The sequence below is a fragment of the Malaclemys terrapin genome, chromosome 7, assembly GCF_027887155.1.
Source record: "Malaclemys terrapin pileata isolate rMalTer1 chromosome 7, rMalTer1.hap1, whole genome shotgun sequence".
Lineage (NCBI taxonomy): Eukaryota > Metazoa > Chordata > Testudines > Emydidae > Malaclemys > Malaclemys terrapin.
In genome coordinates, this window is record NC_071511.1 from 123603190 (window position 1) to 123625782 (window position 22593).

General features: G+C 43.1%; 1 protein-coding gene across 1 annotated transcript in view; it reads left to right on the forward strand.

The window, feature by feature from the left end:
- Positions 1 to 16431, forward strand: part of PCGF6 (polycomb group ring finger 6) — a 48685-nt gene extending 32254 nt beyond the window's left edge. The window contains exons 9-10 of the mRNA XM_054035533.1: positions 5617 to 5703; positions 14779 to 16431. Coding sequence (XP_053891508.1) covers positions 5617 to 5703; positions 14779 to 14835 — 144 coding nt within the window. The 3' untranslated portion in view covers positions 14836 to 16431. The remainder of the gene's footprint in view (positions 1 to 5616; positions 5704 to 14778) is intronic.
- Positions 16432 to 22593: the final 6162 nt, after the last annotated feature.

Genomic DNA, 22593 nt, shown 5'->3' on the forward strand with positions numbered 1-22593 from the left:
CTTCTTCGCGCTTTGTCAAATCTGCAGTAAAAGTGTTCTTAAAATGAACATGTGCTGGGTCATCATCTGAAATTGCTATAACATGAAATATATGGCAGAATGTGGGTGAAACAGAGTAGGAGACGTACAATTCTCCCCCAAGGAGTTTAGTCACAAATTTAATTAATGCATTATTTTTTTAAACAAGCGTCATCATCATGAAAGCATGTCCTCTGGAATGGTGGCCAAAGCATGAAGGGGCATACGAATGTTTAGCATAACTGATACGTAAATACCTCGCAATGCCAGTTACAAAAGGGCCACGTAAATGCCTGTTCTCGTTTTCTGGCGTCATTGTAAATAAGAAGTGGGCAGCATTATCTCCTGTAAATGTAAACGAACTTGTTTGTCTTAGCGACTGGCTGAACAAGAAGTAGGACTGAGTGGACTTGTAGGCTCTAAAGTTTTACATTGTTTTGTTTTTGAGTGCAGTTATGTTAGAAAAAAATCTACATTTTTAAGCTGCACTTTCATGACAAAGATTGCACTATAGTACTTGTATGAGGTGAATTGAAAAATACTATTTCTTTATCATTTTTACAGTGCAAATATTTGTAATAAAAAATAATATACACTTTGATTTCAATTACAACACAAAGTATGTATGAATGTAGAAAAACATCCAAAATATTTAATAAACTTCAATTGGTATTCTATTGTTTAACAATGTGATTAAAACGGTGATTAATTTTTTTAATTGTGTTTAAATTTTTTTGAGTTAATCGCGTGAGTTAACTGCGATTAATCGACAACCCTATATTTTAGTCATTATTATTTAGTGGCTCAACTATAGTTCTTCATGAACCAATTCCCATGTGTTACTTAAGGTTTGTCTACACTGTAGTTAAAAACCCATCCCCATGCCAGCTGACTCGGGCTTGAGCTAAGGGAGTGTTTAATTGCGGTGTAGACATTCGGGCTTGAGAGCCCAGGCTCTGGGACCACCTTGCATTTTGCTGTGACACTGGGAGCTCTGTGTGGCTCGAAAACATGTCTCTGTCACCAACAGAAATTGGTCCAATAAAAGAGATTTCCTCACTCACCTCATCTCAGTTACGCTGAGGTCCTCTTGCTTTGCTAAGCTTTCTGCTTCACCATCTTTGCTTTTAAATGTCTGTCACTGGTTCATGGATATGGGGGGGGGTTATATTTTGGATTTGTGCTTCTTTTAATGTAACTCCTTTGCCTGACTCTTTGTGACTTTTCCAGCATGTCTGTTTGAAACCTCTAAAAAGAACCTGAAATAGACCATCACTATATATAAATGTCACAGGCTTTAAATCTCTTATTTTGGGCCTTACCTGGGCTACAGGCAAGTGCGGGGTCCTGTTGAGAAGCTGGGAAGCTGCCCTTGCCAAAGCTCCCATTAAAAGGCCAAAAGACACTGAATTTTACAGTCTCATCACTTTTATGTGTAGAAAACTGTGACTGGCACAGGGATGAATCTGGCTTTCCCTGGGCCTCAGGAAGGTGTGATTGGGGAGGGGAAAAGAAAAAACCTCTTTCTTTATAAAAAGAACAGGAGTACTTGTGGCACCTTAGAGACTAACAAATTTATTAGAGCATAAGCTTTCGTGGACTACAGCCCACTTCTTCGGATGCGGGCTGTAGTCCACGAAAGCTTATGCTCTAATAAATTTGTTAGTCTCTAAGGTGCCACAAGTACTCCTGTTCTTTTTGCGGATACAGACTAACACGGCTTCTACTCTGAAACCTCTCTTTCTTTATATATTACATGTTCTGTGTGTGTCAACCCCAACATATCGATTTCATCCTTAGTCTCTCTGTTGAGACTTTTTTAATAGTAGTGTCAGTTATGGTGAATGTTGTGACCAAATTCAGTTCCTAATGTGCAACTCCTCTCAAGTAAACTGCAAAAACGGTTAAGATGGTAAGTACTTTTGGTTATTATCCACCTGGGTCATCTTTGAACCAATGACCAAGAGGTGAAAGGTTCTGTATTCCATTTCCAATCTCCCAAACTGCTGACTAACCTTGAGGCTGTTTGACCAGATTTGTGCGTTGGCAGATTATTTGCTATCTTTGACCTTCATCCAATGATCTCCTATCTGACTGGGGGGACTTGAGGTTAATGGAATTGTTCAAATGATAAAGCACCTTTTTAAGACGTGTGAAGGAACAGACAAAAATCTGAGTAAAAAATCCCACCCGGAGTCTCTGAGGGAGGATTTCAGATTATTTGCTGAGCTTTTGTATTTAAATTTGCTTGTGGATTTTAGTTCAAATTCCCTAGTCATCTGAAAGGTTAAGACTTTATTTTTTATCCCTCAGCCCGTTTATTACTTTTATTGATGCTTTGTTTTGACCTTAGTGCCTTGGGGAACAACTAGTTTTGTCTGTCTGCACACATAGATTTCTAATTACAAGGTGCCTCTTGAATATTCAGCTTTATCTAATTGGAGCTTGTTTTTTCCACTGACGTTTGAATCATTTTCTCAGAGGCTTTAATGCTTACTAGCAGTTCCAAGCATACTACTTTTCAGAGACTTTATTTCAAGATTAGACTGAATATCTAAAACATTGAGTTATCTTAGGTATTTATCTAAGGTAACTGGTCTTGGTATCAAATATGTGTCATTTTGCTTTTCCTAACAATGGCGTGGGAACCTGAGCCTCTCCTTATTTTACAACTAGTTACTGTTGTATGCTGTTTCCAGTGGGATCATCCAATGGCATCATTATCCTTTCTTGACAAAGGTGGTGGAAAAAATCCCCTGATACCAAAGAGGAAACCAGCAACTCAGCTGCTTTGAGTGTGCAAATGTGGTTTGTGGGGTAGAAATGTTCCATAATCCGATGTGTTTTTCTGAAAGCATGCATGTAAATAACTCCCTTTGGGGAGTAATTGGAAGTCTGTGCGCATACGGTGTATCTGCTGATGCAGTCTCTGTAATTATGCCTGCTTTAGTCCCAGAGATGATTATATCAGGTGCATAGTAAGATCATAACGACAAAAGTTGAAAGGAAATGGAAGGTTTTAGTCAACTATTTGAATAATCAAATCCATATATCACTATTGCCCTGATCTTGTAATCAAATCCACACCTCCTAGCCATCCACATATCAAAAGCTAAACCTCTAGTGCTTTTTATTTTGTTTTCATCTTATCTCTTGGATAACTGTATTTACACAGAACCACTCAGTTGACTTCTAACACTAATTGGAGCAAATTCATCCCTGGTATGACTACATCAGTTTTGGTGCATTGTATAATAAGCTCTCAAATTATTTTTCTTCATCTTTAACAATAGGTTTTAGTTTGTATTTGTCAGTTATTGTGACTTTCAAAAAAGTAGCTTTTGCATGCAACAAATATGCCATCTAATGAAAATAAATGGTACAATAGACTGCTTTTGTTAACTCTGCTTTAGCGGGAGTGATTATTAAGGTTATTCAGCAGTAACACCTCAATCTTTCCTTTTCATCACAAGGTCAAAGTAATTAAAGTCACAGCTGTCTCAGTAACTTAGTACTAATTGGCTCCAGTGTTACCAGTTAGTTAAGTCTGAAGCCTGAACTAGATTTATAGCACTTGTGATAATGGTAGCTCTTTTTTTCATCTATAATATATTAATTTCCTTATGGCACAAGGACTTCTGTGGGACACCTGGCTACAGTAGATTTGCACCTATATGGCACATGCTTATGGAACAAGATTTTGGGCATAAATTGTGTTGGCCTTTTTCCATGCTGCACTTCTGTCCCTTTTATTCTTGCACAAGTGGAATTAGCCAGGGAGAACTTTGGGGCCTAATGCTGAAATGGTGGAATTAGGCATTTGGTATTCAGAGCACTCCAAGGAGGTGGATGTGAAAACGGCTTTGCAATAATTAATTAAAAGCCACTGATTCATCAGTGATTATCATCTGAATCTGCAGCAGCAGGGTCAACAGAAGGGTGTTCCCGGATGATATGATATTTCCAAACAAATGGTCATTTTCAGTTATTTAAAATTGCCAAGAATTACCGTTGTGTCAATTTATGTCCTTTAAAGGAACAAATTGTTGTATTTTTTTTATTCTATAAAGGCCAACATTTTCAACTATCTACTTATATGGGTTTCTCCTCTGCCCCCAGTTAAGATGCAGCTAGTCCTGCTTTAGGTCTTGATCTGCTTCTATTGAAGGCCATGGCAAGATTCCCGTTGACTTTAGTGGGAGCAGGACTGGGCTCTCAATTGCCTGTTGTACCCAGTTTAAAAAAGAAAGTTAGAATTTAGGGCAGTAATCCAAGAGCAGTTACCAGTGCACGTCACAAGAAAAAATGGCAAAGAATAGGTTTGCCTCTCTTCTGGACTAGTAGTATGCTATTTAGTAGTTAATTTGGGAATGGAGGAGGAATAATTGTGCAGAAACAGACTATAAATAGAAAAATCTAAGTGATTATTTGAAGTCTATGTATTTGGTCTCTTTAATGTCTCAATGAAATGTGGGTTATTTTAAAAAAAAGTCTTAGATTAGTATCAGAATCAATAATTTATCAAGATTATTTTAATGTCCAGATTAATTTTTGCCCACTGGGTTCCTTCTAGGCATTTAAAAGCAGAAGTAATACTTAGTGGTTTACAAGTTCAGAGTACTTTACAACCGCTACTTAAAATTCTCAACTCCTTGTGAGTTGAGCAAAGTATTTGTAATTATCCCAGTTTTACAGATGAGGGAATGGTAGCACCTAAAGAGGTTAAGACACTTGGTCATCCATTTGCTGTTGGACCTGGGGCATACAGGGCCCAGAACTCATGAGTTCCTGGATCCCAGAGCCATGCTCAGCCCTTTAGAGAGGGGCACAATTCTTTGTCTTTGCTCTAGTTCTTGATCTTTGATCGCTGATGCGGACTTAAAAAGAAAAATAACCCAGCAAGTATGAAACACAAATCCAGACCTGTTACATAGTTAAAGCACTGAAAAAAGCTTAGCTTTGTCCTGCTGCAGCAGGTATATGTGCGTACAAGAGCAGATATAATGATATTACAGTACCCTCTGAGATCATTGACATGACTAAGCTCACATTGAGAAAGCTACAGAACATCTCTCTTTGCCTAGCCTTTGTCAATTGACCAAACTATGAAATCCAGGCAGCTAATTTATAGGGGAGATTCCCCCCTCATTCCTATGTCTAAAACTTGCAGCCAGTGGGGGAATGTTGTGTCCTTGCTCCTTTTACCTGAAATGTTAATGTCCCAGTTTAAAGCATGCCCTGGTATCACCTGATAAATACGTAGGAGTAGTTTTGTGAAAAAATAAATGCAATTGAATTGCAAAAGTAAGGCGTTGTGCTCAAAATGACTCAGTTTAAAAGACCCTCTTTCTCAGTATAAGGAAACTTGCCTTGCTGCTGCTCATGCTATGTCTATTTGATGAACAAAAACTGACAGGACGTTCGTCTCCAGGACTGTTAATCAAACACCTCTCGCCAGCACCAGATTCACTTTATTAATATAAGTACCAAGTCTCAGGTGCTCTGATACAACATTGATGGGTAAGTTCTAAAAACCCAGGTAGTCTTCCCTAGGCAAGAGAGAGGATGCACTTTGGACTCTCTTCTGTTTGTTCACAGGTGGACATAATATGTGGTGATCACCTTCTAGAACACTACCAGACGCTGAGGGAAATCCGCCGAGCTATAGGAGACGGTGCTATGCAGGTAAGGGTGGTGGCTAGCCTGTGTTGTAAAAGGTGAGTTCTGAAATAGTGCTCTGTTTAACTGAACAGCAGTGTCTGCTAGAAACGCTTTCACCCGTTGGTACTCTGCTCCTCGAGAAATCACTACTTCATGCTGTTATGAGATCCTGTCAGGTTAAGTTTAGACAAGATACATTAGCCAATAAAGCTTTGTTTATTGCACTGGTAACTGAGCTGAACACCATGTGTTTTGAGTTTTTGATGGTTCACTGGAGTTCTGGATATGAGCTTTGATTCCTTTTTAGAACAAGTTGGTGCAATAACCACAATGAATTAAAGCAAATCGTTCTCCATTAGTATTTCATCCTTCACCCCCACCCCTAGGAATCTGTAACTCGGCAAGGTATCAAAAGGCAGAAGCAGCCCAAACAAGACTAGCCTTGTGATTGCATGGGGGAGACAATTTGCATATAAAACCCCATAGCAAAAGATGTAGCGTAATAAATGCCAGCAGTGTGCCTGATGCATATGCTACAGCTCCTAAGGAGGGAGAGAAGATGTACAGCCAGCTCTCTTGTTGATAACTTACGGACTGTATTGCTGCTGGCTTGTTACAGAGTCCCATATCTGGAGCACACCTCTAACAAGTGTTTGTCTAAGCTGTTCTTAAAAACCTCCAGTGACAGATATTCTACAACCTCTCTAGGTAATTTGTTCCAGTACTTAACTGTTGGACAATTAGTCTAACTGGCAATGGCTACCGTTCAGTGTTGAGGGGCGCAGGGTGTTTTATGGGTTTAGTAGCTATCTCTAAGGTCACAGATTTATAGAGCTGAGTTTGACAGTGTTCAGAGTGACAGAACATTCAGAGGTAGATCTGGGGGACCCATTTCTTACCCCATTGCTGCTAGCCTACCCACCACATCTTCTTGTGTGTACTGTACCAAGAAAAAAGCTCTTTTGTGCTTTTGAAATATTTCCAAGTATTGGCACTAAGTGATTGGTGTGTAATAAACTGTTTTAGAGATGCAGCAGTGAAATATCGTGTATCCAGTGTAGTGCGGGACATTGGTGCACAACTGTATTCGGTTGTAAACTGTGCCTTCATCTAAACCCAAAATTCTGAAAAGGGTGTTTAATGTCTACTCTGAATCTAACACCCATCTCCTGTAGAAAACTGTGTTGAAGCAATAATAAAAGTAAGGCAAGAAATGCAAAAGTTAAGTGTCCAGCAGCAAGTTTAATTCTGAGCAGTCACACATACAAGTGTAACTTTCCTGGGAAATCTCTTGTATGTTGGGGAACCCCCTTTAAAATGGAGGTCTAGGGGTGGGTGCTAGTTTTGAGGGGGCCCTGGCAGTGCAGCTCCTCTCCCAGAGCATCAGGGAACTACAGGAGGAGTCCCATGGTTCGTGCAAAGGCACTGGATATCCATATGGATAGTCCTGGACCCCCAACAGATCCCCAAGATCTGTTGGGTTTGTGGGCTGCACCCCAATTTCTGACACGAGCAGAACAAATCCCAGCCCTCTTCCTGTGGCCTCTGACAGAAGAATTCAGAGAAAACGCTCTAAGTGTAGCCTAGCCCAGTTTCCTGGAAAACCTCATCCTTAAGCCAAAGTTTTTCATCTTTAGAAAGCATTCTTGAGAGGGGACTTTCGGGGAAATGGCATTGGTTTCATTTTTTGTCATGTATGGATCTGCCTGGTTGATATGTTGCTGGATGATGTCCATAAGAATGGCCATGCTGGGTCAAACCAGTGGTCCATCTAGCCCAGTATCCTGTTTTCTGACAGTGGCCAATGCCAGATGCTTCAAAGGGAATGAACAGAACAGGACAATTGTCAAGTGATCCATCCATCCCCTGTCATTCAATCCCAGCATCTGGCAGTCAGAGGCCTAGGGACACCCAGATCATAGGGTTGCATCATTGACTATCTTCACTAATAGTCATGGATGGTCCAGTCACTACTCCAGGAGGATTGTTGACTAGAGATGCATCCTGTGACTGCAAAATCAGTACGTTAATTGATGAAGTCTTCTAGAAAACCCTGCAACAGTGGTGGACAAGAAAAGGAGAAGTCTTGAGGTTTCTTAGGCACTTCATTTTGAGACCAACACCAGATTTTGCATCCTAAGTACCAGGGCCGGCTCCAGGCACCAGCCGAACAAGCAGGTGCTTGGGGCAGCACCTGGAGGGGGGCGGCGCTCCAGCCGCCGGGGAGAGCGGAGCCGAGGCGGGCTCGCCTCCCTCCCCCCGGCGCTCCGGCCAGTCGGGGAGGGCGGGGGCAGCGGGAGGCTTTTTTGCCTGGGGCAGCAAAAAAGCCAGAGCCGGCCCTGCTAAGTACAGCTTTATTTCGTTGCAAATCCATTAAGATGACCAAACAATTCAGATAGGTGCTGCTGCTTCTTTTTTGAACCGTTTGGAAAGATCTGTCAGCAAAGCCAGTTCACAGACATACCCTGCAATCTGGTAGCACCTCTTTAAGCTCTGTAGGATCGCTTTTTCAGAAACAACTGGATTTCTCTTTTTTACGACCATCATACTTTGCAAAACATTTTCTAGCACTTCTCTATTCCAAACTTTGCTGGCTAAGCAAATTGGACATCTGTTTTTTCCCCAAAAGGCCTGAAATTTTACATGCAAGAGACTGGCTCCCACCACAACTTGATTAGTAACTTTCACCGCTGCTTTCCTTTTGTGGTCATATTTCAGGGACTTTCCACGCAAGGATTTTTGATGCCTTTTATACAGAGATTTAGGAAATGTTCCATCCACCCTTGGAGCCACCAATGCCCCTAGCTCCATCCATCATGATGCAGAAACGTTTATCAAAACCACCATATTCATTTTGTCATAAATGACTACGCCTGTTGTAGTTCTGTGCAAAGAGAATAGTGTCAGCAGGTCCTTGTGTAATGTGTAGTAATCTGAATGGATATGAGCGGTTAACAACTTAATTCAGTATTATCCCAGCTCTCTTCTAGGGCTTAGAGAACAAGTAACTGCACTTCTGAATCATATTTTTCATGTGCGCTTTCATTCATGTCTGCAACTAATCTTGCTACCATCTGAGACAGTTACGCAGTTTCAAAATTCCTCCTCATCTTGTTATCACCAAAACCCTTCGTTGCACTGCCCTCCCTAAAAGGTTTCTCCAATTTAGCTAATTCTAGCAACACAGCATAAAATAACTCCAGGCTTGATTTTTTTTTCTCTCCCCTGCCCACCCCATCCCCTCGGTTATAGTTGTAGTAAGAATAAATCCTTTTTTGGTGTTTGCGCTCTCCTTTTCAATAGCTGCAATAAGTGCTCAAGACTCTGTTTACTTTTTTCTCTTCATGTAACATCTTGTACCAGTGACTGGGATCGTTCTCATTATAAACTTGATAACTCCTGCAAATGCAAGACACCAAGCTTTTCATTGCTTTCAGCAACCGAATAGTCCCACAATCTTGGAATGCTGCATTTTGGAATATTAAGTGTAACCTAGTAGGAAAATGAATTAACAACAAGAAAATATATTTAGGTTGCTTTTAACAAACCAATTACACACCTTGTAAAACTTGAAAGTGGACAGCTGGGTTTAGACTAACATGTTGCTTCTTTGGCAGATTAGTGTTAAACCTTGTGTTCCTCATGACATTCTTCTTTTGATCTTGCTGCAAGCTAAAGTTCACTTTGTAAACTGCTAGCCTTTCAATACACTTCAGCTGTAGCTTGGTTTCAGAACAGGTTCTTGAACATCTGTTCTTGTCAATGCTTTACCTTTCGAAAAGTTTATTCTATTTCAGGGATTGTTTTGTTTGTTTCGTTGTGTCTTTTCCCCAAGATCACACAGAATTAACTTTAAAAAAACCCAACTAAAACCAAAAGTGATTTCTAAAATTAAGCATAGCTAGCTTTGTATGCAACTTGTGGGATTCACTGTCCGAGAAGATTGGACAAATACTGGGACTGAATTTTTAAAAGGGCTGGATAATTTTATTATCAAACAAAACTGTAGAGTAAGAATAATATTGAGCCTTCTGTTCAAAAGCACTTTGTGATCCTTGAATGAAAGGCACTGTGAGTACAAAGAACTATTATGCTCACTAAAAATAGGCGTGAGCTGTGGGGTCAGGAAGGAGTACTTCCGCTGCAAAACCCCATGTACAGCATTGCACAATTGGCTAGAATGCATTATCATAGAATCATGGAAATGTGGGACTGGAAGGGACCTTGATAGGTATCTAGTCCAGTCCCTTGCACTGAGGCAGGATTAAGTATTATCTAGACCACCTCTAACAAGTGTTTGTCTAAGCTATTCTTAAAAACCTCCAGTGACAGATATTCTACAACCTCCCTAGATAATTTGTTCCAGTACTTAACTACCCTGACAGTTAGGAAGTTTTTCCTAATGTCTAACCTAAATCTCCCTTGATGCAATTTAAGCCCATTGCTTCTTGTCCTATCCTCAATGGTTAAGGAGAACGATTTATCACCCTCCTTGTACACCAGCCTTTTACATACTTGAAGACTGTTATCATGTCCCTCCTCAATCTTCTCTTCTCCAGACTACACAAACCCAATTTTTTTTAGTCTTTTCTTATATGTCATTTTTCTAGACTTTAATCATTTTTGGAGAAAGTCCAGAGGAAAGCAACAGTTTGTCCACATCTTTTCTGAAGTGTGGTGCCCAGAACTGGACTCAGTACTCCAACTGAGGCCTTATCAGTGCTGATCAGAGTGCAAGAATTACTTCTTGTGTCTTAATTACACCACTCCCTCTAATACATCCCAGAATGATGTTCACTTTTTTTGCAACAGAATTATATTGTTGACTCATATTAGTCTGTGACCCACTATAACCCCAGATCCTCTTCTGAAGTTCTCCTTCTTAGGCAGTCATTTCCCATTTTACAGTTTTGCAGTTGGATATTCCTTCCTAAGAGTAATACTTTGCGTTTGTCCGTATTGAATTTCATCCTATTTCTTCAGTTAGTCAAGATCATTTTGAATTCTAATCCTGTCCTCCAAAGCACTTGCAACCCCTCCCACTTGGGGGACTCTGGGGTGGGGCTGGTGATGATGGGGTTGGGGTGTGGGAGTGAGGGCTGTGGGGTGAGGCCGGGTATGAGGGGTTCATGATGCAGGAGGGGGCTCAGGGCTGGGGCAGAGGGTTAGGGTGCGGGGGGATGAAGGCTCTAGCTGGGGATGAGGGGTTTGGGGTGTGGGAGGGGGCTAGGGCAGAAGGTTGAGGTGGGGGGGTTAGGGCTCTGGTGGGGGTGTGGGCTCTGGGGTTGGGTAGGGCAGGTGATGAGGAGTTTGGGGTACAGGCAGGCTGCCCTGGGGCTGTGGCCAGAGAGGAGGACTCCCCCCAGCCCTCTCCCCGCCGGCAGCAGCGAGCTCCAGGGGAGGGGCCCTTTGCTGACCTCGCACCACTGTCACTGCACATGTTCCTAGGGCCCCTCTCAGGTCCAGGAAGCCCCTCGCCTCCCCTGTGGTGGGTGCCAGGGGGGTTGTGGGGCTGCCATCACATGTGTGCCTCCTTCCCTCCTGCTGCCCCTCACTGTAGCCTCACTGGGCGCTGGGGGGGGTGGCTGCCCGTTACCCAGCGTGGGGCAGGAGCAGTGATTGCAGGTGGGGGGTCCCTCCGGAAAAGGGAAGGGTCCCAGGCAGAAGGGCAGGGGCAGGGTCAGCCTGCCCTAGCACTAGTGGATGGGGGGCACTAGGACCCTGCGACAGCAGTTGATGCTGGGAGCCAGCAGAGCGGAGCTGCAGGGGGCAGCAACAGGCTTGAGACAGGGACACTCCAGGGCCTGGGAGGGGCAGCAAGTGGGGCCCGGGGGATACTTGGCGGGGGCGGCAGCTGGGGCCGGGGGAGAGACCCAGCTCCAAACATTGATGGAGCTGGACCCTCGGGCCCTGAATATTGCTGGAGCCCAGGCACCACAGGGCCATGTAACTCACTGCCCCTGGACAGGTTCAGCACAGTCCTGCTTCCCTGTATTCCCAAAATAAATGACCACATTTTGGTAACAGCATTTCACTACCCCTGCATTCAGTACTAAAGAGATTTGTGCCCAACACAGCCAAAATGGATTACTTTGACACTGCTCTATGTGCTGCATATCTAAGTAGAGCAGGAGCAAACTGTATTTACATAAACCAGGGGTTCTCAAACTAGGGGTCCCTGAAATAGAATAAACTTTTCGAAAGGTAAAGCATTGACAAGAACAGATGTTCAAGAATCTGTTCGGAAACCAAGCTACAGCTGAAGTGCATTGCAAGGCCAGCAGTTTACAAAGTGAACTTTAGCTTGCAGCAAGATCAAAAGAAGGTCATGAGGAACACCAGGTTTAACACTAATCTGCCAAAGAAGCAACATGTTAGTCTAAACCCAGCTGTCCACTTTCAAGTTTTACAAGGTGTGTAATTGGTTTGTTAAAAGCAACCTAAATATATTTTCTTGTTGTTAATTCATTTTCCTACTAGGGGTCACAAGGTTATGACATGGGGGGGTCACGAGCTGTCATCCTCCACCCCAAACCCCATTTTGCCTCCAGCATTTATAATGGTGTTAAATATATAAAAAGTGTTTTTAGTGTATAAGGGGGGGGTCGCACTCAGAGGCTTGCAATCTGAAAGGGGTCACCAGTACAAAAGTTTGAGAACCACTGATATAAACACACCGAAGTCTCTTACCCCCCTTATCCCCCCTCCCCCCGCTAGCTGTCAGGGAAGCATTCATTCAGACCCTGCTTACATCTGCAAAATGGGAATAATGATATTGACATCCTTTGTAAAGCATCTTGAGATCTACTGATGAAAAATGCTAAGAGGTAGGTATGATTATTATTACTGCTGTTTAAATAAAGGATGTTACAGGCTGATACAATGCCTCACACACAAATGGTGTGTAACCCTTGGTTTATTACTTCAGCACATAATCGAGATCACATGTTAATTTATCTGCCCACCTGGCACCCTTTCATTAGCATAATCAGTTACAGCAGAACATAGTAGAACCCCTAGCATATCAACCACAATCAAAACCCTGTCTCCTATCATAAAAGCTAATCAAAGCCTGTCCAAACAGGTCCGATGCTGCATAAGTCAAACTCCTAAACAGCCGTCAGGGGAAGCGGGTTCAAAGGGGTGAGCCCTGGACTGAGGATATCTTTCAAGCACCAGCTGTGGATTTTTAAACCCTGTAACTGACAGTGCTGTTGGCGGAATGTTCACATGTCTCTTATCAGAAGTGAAAGGCCCAATCTTGCACCAGGGAAGTTTTATGGGAGTTTTGCCATTAACTTACTGGGAGCAGGCTCAGGGTGCACGTCAATGGACTGTGATTTCATAAAAGAATAGATTTCTTTTGTCACTTATAGTTCAGTCAAGCTTTAACATGTTGCGCACTTAGCAGAGCACGTGGTGTAACTTCTAAATACCTGCGTTTAGGACTAGCTCATGCCTGGTAGGCACAGCTCAGAGCAAGGGGCGAAGCAAAGTCACTGGCTCAGGAGTAGGAGTGAGGGGCATTCTGCCTAAGGGAAGCAAAAAAGCTTCCCAGAGCTCTCCAGCACAGAATGGTGAGCATCCCCATTGCTAACCCCCCATTTTTCCTGCATGTTCTTTGACACAAGGCTGCGATAATTATCCAGGGAAGTGAAAAAGACAGTGTAAAAGTGGCTTTGGTTTGGTTTTCTCTTCAAGATCAAGTAAATCCCCCAGTCTGTTTTTATATAAGAATAAAACATAAAATCAATTTTTGGCGGGGTGAGAGCTGTTAACTGGTTTCATGGGAGGGGAAACCGTTCCTTCACTGTCTCTATCACATCCCTGGTAAATTATCACAGACACAAGTTCTGTGTCGAGGGACATGCAGTATGTATTGCTGAGATGGAATCATACAAAACCTATAGTCTGGGGATATAAACACTTATGGTTTACAGTCCAGTGGTTAATTTCACTAAAGACATGTGCCTCCTTTTTAACCACACATTGCAGGGGCCATGTAGGCAGAGAGTGTGGAGCTGCTGTACTAAACTGCCATGTCTTGTTCTATATTAATGTAGTGTGTTGAAAAGCTTCTTTCGCACGCTTGTGTGAGAGCGATAACTATATGCAGGCCCAGCGTCAGCATGAAATGTAACGTGCGTATACGTGAAAGTGTTAACGAAATGTATACATCCAAAATAGCAATAGAATCATTGGCCATTAGCAGATGTATTGCTGCAGTCTCGGGCAGAGGAGGGTGTTCAGTGTTAGACTTCTATGCCACTCTAGAGTATGGAGTATTTTACATGGGAAAGTAAATATCAAGCAGCACTCAGGAAGAATGTGAGATTTTAATGTTTTTATGGGTTTTTTTATATACTTATCCAGAACTTTTGAATGGGAAACGTCTAGAAATTTGAATTAAAATAATACTTACTTATAGCACTCTTCATCTTCAGTGTGTTTTGTGAACATTAATACACACTCCGGGCTGGTAGGTAATCATCACCTTTGACATGAGGAAACTAAAGCAGAGGGGTGACGTGACTTGTCGAAGACCACAGACAAAGTTTGTCAGAGCTAGGATTAGAACTCAAGATCTGCTCCCAGTCCCATGCTCAGACCATCCTGGACATACTGCCCTCTTTTCTATGTAATACTTCAGAGTCTTCCTCACTTTTGGTAGGTTGTGTTAAAGAGCAGGGTTTCTTCAGCTGCTTCTCTGATGGTTATTTTGGTGGTGGTGGTTGAGCAGAGACCATTTGGCTTGTACAGTGGCACCATTTACACATCAGGACAACTTCAGGATGGTTTTAAAATAAAAGCAAAATAATTTGTACTGGAAGAAACAGATTTAAAAATCTTTTGGTTCGATTTCCCCACTTATGGGGGTGGCACTCTATTGCCTGGGCTTTTCAAAATTCAAGCTTATTGTAGGGAAACAGGGAGGTACAAAAATATCTTTATATGATCTTCAGGAGACAGAAGGAAATGGACCTTTGGCAGATGGAGCTAAGATTCTGGCAAACAGTGACTCTGTCTCTTGCTATAAAACTTCCTCTCCGTTAGCTGATTTGTTACTGTCCTAATGATACATTTTCCTTTTCCCTCTAGGATGGTTTGCTTGTACTGCACTATGGCCTTGTGGTATCTCCGCTAACAATAACTTAAAGATTGCTAGAGTATCAGAAGGTGAAAGGATCCAAAACATGAAGCTTCTTCAATGCTGTGTCTCACCAAAGAAGGTCATCTTCCTTGCTTCCTGTCACAGGAAATAAATGAATGAAACCACCACTAACTGCTGTACACTTATAACTTAGCATTTGACTTTGCCGGTGTAAAAAAATGCAGCCTCTGTAAGTACAGTTGTAAACACTGCAGAGCTCTATATTACAAATGATGCTACTTAAACTGTAGCTAGCTCAGGGAAAGCAGAATACTCAGAGTTGCTGAATTTTATTTTTAAATCCTTCTTAAATCCACAGGATCTCACAGGGTTAATTTGCTTTCTCCTCCACTAATCTTAATCTTGGGCAGGTCCCTAACTTCTTATCTCCGTAAGACCTTACGTACTTCTGAAGTATGTGGCTGGAATGGTGCTCTCAGGGATGATCTTCAGTGGGTGATGTCCCTTTTTTGGGGGAGGCGATACAATCATTTACCTAAAAAGAATGTCATCAGCAGCTGACTTGATTTAGAAATGGTGGGCGGGGGGAGATTTTCCAGCTTGTCTGTAGGCCAAAATGGGTAAGCAACTTCACATGGGTTAAGTATTGACTTTCCTAATTCTACTGGAAACAGCATTAAGGCATCCTTTCTCTTCAAGAAAACAAATTTCATCTGCACTAGGTCCAGAACTGGTAGTAGCTAGACTCATGTTAACTACTGTGTAACCATATAGCTCATGGTACGGCTCTCCGCATGGATGGACCAGTAGATTATTCTGTGCACAGAGGACATCAATGTATGACCTTCCCTCCATCTGTGATAGATGTGAAATAATTAGACTTTCAGCCTGCTCCCATTGAAGTCAATCAGCTGACTTGCCTGGCAGCAGAATCAAGCCTTTCCTTTTTAACACCTCTCCTTACAATCCCAGCAAAAATGGAGACTCTCACATTCTCTTCAAAGTACCATGTTGTAATGACCTTTGAATGCATTAAGGGGGAGACCATGTTTGAGGCTGCTACTGGGTGCAGGGCAATGGAATGAACATCTGTTACTACTACTGCTTCGACAGCTGCACAAAGACTGTTAGGTAGTTTTTAATTTTAACATAACTGTAGTTCATGATCACTTAATATTTCAATATTCTGTTCTGTTTGTTATGAGACTTTAATGATTTCTTCCACAGATATAAAAAACAGAGGTGTGCATGAGTAGAGTTTCATTGCATACTTGACTTAAAGGCCAGATTTCAAGGTAGCTGGGTTCCTAACTCCCAATGATTTTAATAGGAGTTAGATGTCTAACTACCCTTTAAAAATCTGGCTCTTAATTCTTTAAAACCAATGTTTGTTTTGCCTGTGAAGATGACACTTTAAAAAAAATCTTGTTTACCTAAAGTCACTTCTTGTGATGTTTCTAAAAATGTAACAAAAAAAAATGTGTAGTCAAGATTTCTGACTTATTTTCAAGGTTTGTATAAAAGTAGTGCTGAAAATGGAACAGAAAAAGGGATTATTTTGTAAACACTTTGTGCATTGTGTTGATAAGAGATTTTATCTTGTAAGAGTTAAATAAAGTTTTATTTTAGCCTACTTGAAATTCTTGTTATAAGAAGTATTTATTGCAAGACTACTCTTCTTCACCTTACCCTAAAATAATAGCCAGTGAGATTAAGGAGATTACTACTAGACATTTTTACTTAATCGGAATCCACAAGTTTAAATGAGGAAATTAGAAAGTGGGATTTTAAAATGCCTGATCTCAATGGGGACTTTGAAATGTTCCGCATTTTGAAACGGTAAAATCTCTGGGGGATGCCTTTTTAATGAGGAATCCATTAAAAAAACAGAGGTTGATAGCCTGGTAAGACAGGAATCTGTTGCCACAGACACAGGAAGCTATAGGAGACTTCATTTTTAGACAAGCGCTTTTTTCACTGCATGTTGTAATGCACTTCTTGTCAGACTCCCTGCTTGCTCCATTTAATCCATGTAATACATTTCTTATCAGATGCAGTACGGCCGTGTCTCTGGCTTCAGCTCTGATCTTCCTGGCTTGATACGTGTCATCAAGCCATCAATATGGCTGCTTCCTGTTTCATTACAACTTAATTTTTTTCGATGTATATAGTATTTTAAAGAAATGACTGTTAACAATTTAGCCATGTGTTCTGCTGCAAACTCTTGCTTCGTCCAAGCTTGTGTTACATGCCTACAGAAGGGCTTGTTTTAAAAGACGAATGGCCATATAAAAACCTTGACTAATTTAAATCACGGTCATTCCAGAATGTCTATCTTTATAACAGACCAGTGCCTACAGCGCTGATTTCTGTATAGCCTCAAAATCACCGTGTTATCGTTAAGAGCGGCCTTCCCCACAAAGAAACCTGCCACCATTTCTGATGCAGAAGTCGGTCTCTCTTTCAAAAGAAATTCACTTTGATCACAGTTTGGCTAATCCCATTTGATCGGTCTGGTCGGTACGGTGCACATGAGCAGTAACCGCAGCAGAGGATCCGTGGCAAGTTGTTGTCTTTACACCCAGTTTTTGCCATATGCTTGAAGAAAGTTTGTGGTAAGCCCATCACCATGTGGCAGCCACCGTGTTCACATGCGATGGAAGAGGATTTATTTAAAACCAAATAGATAAATTGGGAGGATGCAGCTTGGGTGTATTTTTGCTGCTGCTACTGTTGGGATGAATGTGGCACGGCCTCTGTGATTCCTCCACTTCCCATTTTCCCTCTCTTCCTTCCTCCACTTCTCTCCCTTCACTGCCTCCATACGGCACAACACTGAGAGCACGTCTTCTCTACCCGCCGGATCGGCTGGTAGCAATCGATCTATTGGGGATCGACTTATCGCGTCTAGTGAAGACGCGATAAAATTGATCACCAATGGCTCTGCCGTCGACTCCGGAAATCCACCGCGGCAAGAGGCGGAAGCGGAGTCGACGGTGGCGCGGCAGCGGTCGACTCGCTGCCATCCTCACAGCCAGGTAAGTCGACCTAAAATACGCAACTTCAGCATGTAGCTGAAGTTGCGTATCTTAGGTCGACGACCCTCCCCCCTCCTCCCCTAGTGTAGACCTAGCCTGAGTCAGAGTCAGCCCTTTTGTCTGGCCAAGGAGGCCTGAAAATAAAGCATTCGGCTGCCCTGCCGTGCAACATGCATTCAGTGCACTGATGTAGGAGATCACTGGTCATCTTTTGTCAAGCTCCTGCAGCATCTAATCGGGTTCTTTTGGCACTTTGACACAGAGTGGGGTGATGTCTGGTTAGTGCCAGACTGATCTGTGGGCTGTTCAGTTTCCCGCATGAAAGCTATGCTTGGTTCTGTTTGTTTTTAAGATGTCCCAGCCTCCTTTCACTCCACCCCGCAGCTGCCCCGTGGCTGCTTTATTTCCTGTTCATTGCTCTCCTAAGTCTTTGGCTTTCTTCCAATCACTTTTGGCCCTGTTGATGGAAGATCTGAAGCAGCAGGCCCTCTTTGGGATGGCTTCTGTGTCCTCTTGGGAGACGTGCCAGCTTATCACTCTTGAAGGAAGGGGAAGGGGGTCAGGGAGCGGTATCACTCCCACAATTAAGCTCATTACTGTCTTATTTGACAGAACAGTTGCTGTTTTTTCTGGTTTCCTGCATGTCAATAATGTGGCTAATAAATCCTGTCTAAACATGACTTCTAGCATAGCGTGAATGGATTTCAAGTTCTTCTCCTGACATGAGCTGGCAGAGTCTCATCTACATTTTTAAAAAGAAAACGGGGCTACCAAACAGCCACCTCAGAACCTTTGATCAGCCGTGGTGGAAGCAATTCCACGTGATTCATTGCCGCTGCTGTCTGTGCTAGGAGGAGAAAAGCACAGAGGTGTGTGAAAATGGGCAGATGAGTCCCTTTATCCAGACAGGCTGGGAACAATCTACCCTAACAAAATATGTATTTCAGTTCTCTCTTGACATTCTCTGCTGCACCACATAGCTCCTTGTAGCACCCCAGAGTGCAGCATACCTGAGCCAGTAGAACCTTTAACGCTTAGTTCCTTAGACACAAGATGAGTTCAGTAAAATACATTGACAAGATGCTGGTCTGTGTCGGGTGCTTCTTTTCAGTGGCGCCTCACCTTGCCCCCTGCGCAATGATTTAAGTTAACACATGTTAATGGCCAGCACAACATTTTGAGATTACACCCCTCCGCCTCTATTTCTATCTGCCTTCAGATTCTTGTCAAATCTGCATCTCATCCATCCACATTCAGCATCGATTAACCTGCCAGCTGAGAGGTAGCTCACAAACACTAGAGCAAGAAGCTTTTATGAATTTTCTTTTAAAATTGAGGTGCACTGAAATGCCATACGTACTGTGTAGTCACTCTTCAGTATATCAGTCTGCTCTGTGGGTGGTTTTAAGCTTACTCATTTTGCTGTGTTGGATCCCTGCTGAGAGGCAGACGCAGTCTGTTGCAAACCAGCAAGTTCTCAACAGAGGTGCTTTTTCATCTGCTTTTCTATCTCCTTGTTTATAACCATTCATGACCAGTGAACCAGTTCAGCCCAACGAGAAGCAAGCTGATGTTAACACTAGTTTCTGACCTTTATCTTCTATGGGAGACCCCTATTGTTGGAGTGAATTCCCTGCCTAAATGGTCAAGAAATCTTAGGTTTTCTGGTGGTTTTAACAGGTTGCCATAGATACAGGTTTTATCACTTGACTGCATTTTATTGCCTTTAGAGATTAATCATAACCCATTTCCAAATGAAATGCAGTATTGATCGACTGCAGAATGCTTGCTGGCCTTTCCATGCTGGATGGCATGATATTATCTTTACTGCTTTTTTTATTAGTTCTAATGGCGATGGTAGTTTGGTTTTGGTAGGTCACTGCTGGTTCGACACTAATGTATTTCTCTAAATGTGAAAGGGTAGAAATTTTTTGATGGACTTAGATGAAAACAAGTTCTTTGGAAGCGCATAACACAAGAACTAAGGGTCACCAAATGAAATTAATAGGCAGCAGGTTTAAAACAAACAAAAGGGAGTATTTTTTCACACACCACACAGTCAACCTGTGGAACTCCTTGCCAGAGGATGTTGTGAAGGCCAAGACAATAACAGGGTTCAAAAAAGAACTAGATAAATTCATGGAGGATAGGTCCATCAATGGCTATTAGCCAGGATGGGCAGGGATGGTGTCTCTAGCTTCTGTTTGCCAGAAGCTGGGAATGGGCGACGGGATGGATCACTTGATGATTACCTGTTCTGTTCATTCCCTCTGCAGCACCTGGCATTGGCCACTGTCTGAGGACAGGATACTGGGCTAAATGGACCTTTGGTATGACCCAATGTGGCCGTTCTTATGTTCTTAAAGCCAGACATGTAACCAGAGGCAAAGCCAATATAAGAATTCAGGAACCAGCCCTGTGTTCAGTCCACTAAACAAGGTTGTCTCTTCCGGTGGTCTGATGGCTTCTCCAGAGACCAGCTACTAATGGGTGCTTATCAACCTCTTTCCCTCTGCTTCAAAGCTAAGCTGACAGGGCATTTGTACAGCACCCAGCACCATGGGACTCTCTCTCCAAGTGCTACTATATTACAAATAGTAAGAGGGCTGCAGCAGTGTCTGCAGAGCAGCTCCTTAGTCACTCCACAGTCTGGAAGAAGGATTCCCTTTCCCAGACACATGTCCTGAACTACCATACTTGGGTACGTGTGAGTGGTTTTGCCCCCCTAGTAGTATTTTAACAGATCCTAACTTGCCACCCTGGCAAGTCATCCTAGTTACGGATACCCTGATAAATACCAAGGCCCAGGGCCGGTTTCTTTTTTTGGTATAATCTTTGTGTTTTGAGAATCCTCTCAAATGCAATAAATTTGCACCTGGTATTTCACAGTTCTGCAGGGTACTCCCTAAACTGCCTTTTTGCTTAGTGCATCTCCCAGCATCCCACAATCTCTCCCTTTGACTTGGCTACAGGCCTGGTCCCGGCAGAGCGGGCTCTAGGTTTTTTGCCGCCCCAAGCAAAAAACAAAACAAACCTCCGAGAGCGCAACTGCCGAAGCAAAAAAAAAAAAAAAAAAAAAAAACCCGTAAACCACCTGGAATGCTGCCCCTGGAATTGTGCCGCCCCAAGCACGTGCTTGGTTTGCTGGTGCCTAGAGCCGGCCCTGGGTCCCGGTCAGTTTACAGACTGAGTGACCGCATTCTGCCACCTCAAACCCCCTCTGCAGTTTCAGCAGCGTACTGTATGCTGCACCTTTCAGCCCTCAACAATTGTGTGGGGTTGCTAGGCACCTTGAAAGTAGTTGCCATGTTCCACCTCCGTGGCAGCTGCATTTCCTTGGTGGGTCTTGTGACTTCTGTGTGCTTGTTGTTCAGTGCTCTGGGGGGGAGAGCAGCTAGATAAATAATGTGCTAATAACTGGGCTGCCACTCATGACTTCTTCCCTCATAATAAGACAAATGTGATGCTCTAGCATGAGCACTTACGGCCCAGGTCTGAAACCCCTACTCATGCATGCAATTTCATGGCCTCCAGGGGGTCTGTTGCAGGACAGAACTCTTCATAATGGTGGCTCGTTAGCATAAACCTTGCTTATAATAAGCACCTGATCTGGGCACCCATCCATGAAAAATTTGGATGCTGCCTCTGAGGCTGTCTGCTCAGGTCGCTAGCATCATGAAGAACCTTTTATCTTAATGCCGTCACAGCTGGGTCTGAACCAAGAGCTGGATGGGACCAGTCAGAGAGTGCTTGTTGGTTTAAATTTTAGTTGCTGGAGGATGTTTTGTGCTAAATGAGACTACTGATTCCCTTCTGCAGACTGGCAGGGCCCTTCCAGGTTCTGGGGATGGAGACCTTTGTATTGTTGCCAAAGGAATAAGGGGGTTTCTTTTTGAACTTTCACCCACTGACTACATTCTCTTTCAGCTGAACTGAGCAAGCCACTGTGGGAAGGGATTCCAGGGACCGCACAGGGCCACAGGCGGAACCCAGCTGTCCTGCTGCTGCCTGGGCCAACGTACGGTGATGGCTTTATACGTTTCTCTCTCTTTTTAGCGCCCAACACATTCTGTACGTTCCTTAGTCTGACGCTTTAGAAACAAAGTTTTCATCAAGTATAGCTAAAACTTGAAACCAAGTCTCCTGCAGAACCCCTAATTTTCTGTGTCTGTTCTGAACAATAAATGCTCCTTGTCGGGGATGAAATCGGAACCTCGCTGCTGACGCCCAGCTGATTTTAATTCGCATACGTTCTCAGCCAGCTTCATCCCATCTTCCATGGCGTTACTCATCCCTAGTGTATGGCCCTAGATGTTTAGGGCCTCAGGGGTCCCTGTTTTCTAAGGTTATCAAGCCAGGGAAACAGGTTCTTGAGGTCTCTCTGCTGAGAGGACCAGTTAAGAGCCCAGCCTAGCTCCCAGAAAAGTAAATGAGCAGAATCACGTTATGCTGGCTCCATCTGTTTACGTCTGTCGTCTAGGACCTGGGCTGAGATCACCAGCTAATGTTGCTGTTGAGTGGCCTTCAGATGTTGGCAGTGTTTGATCGCTGCTGACCTGGGCATGGATTAGAGAAGGGCGAGTTCTATGCACTACAGTGGGGGCCGGGGATGTTTCTGTTTTTATTATTTATATATATATATATATATATATATATATATATATATATATTTTCCCCTTTGTGCTTTGGCAGCTGTGGTGACAGCAGAAGCAGCGGCGCTGGAAACCGGAATCCTGTGTCTTGGAGCAGAGCCGGCAGCAGCTG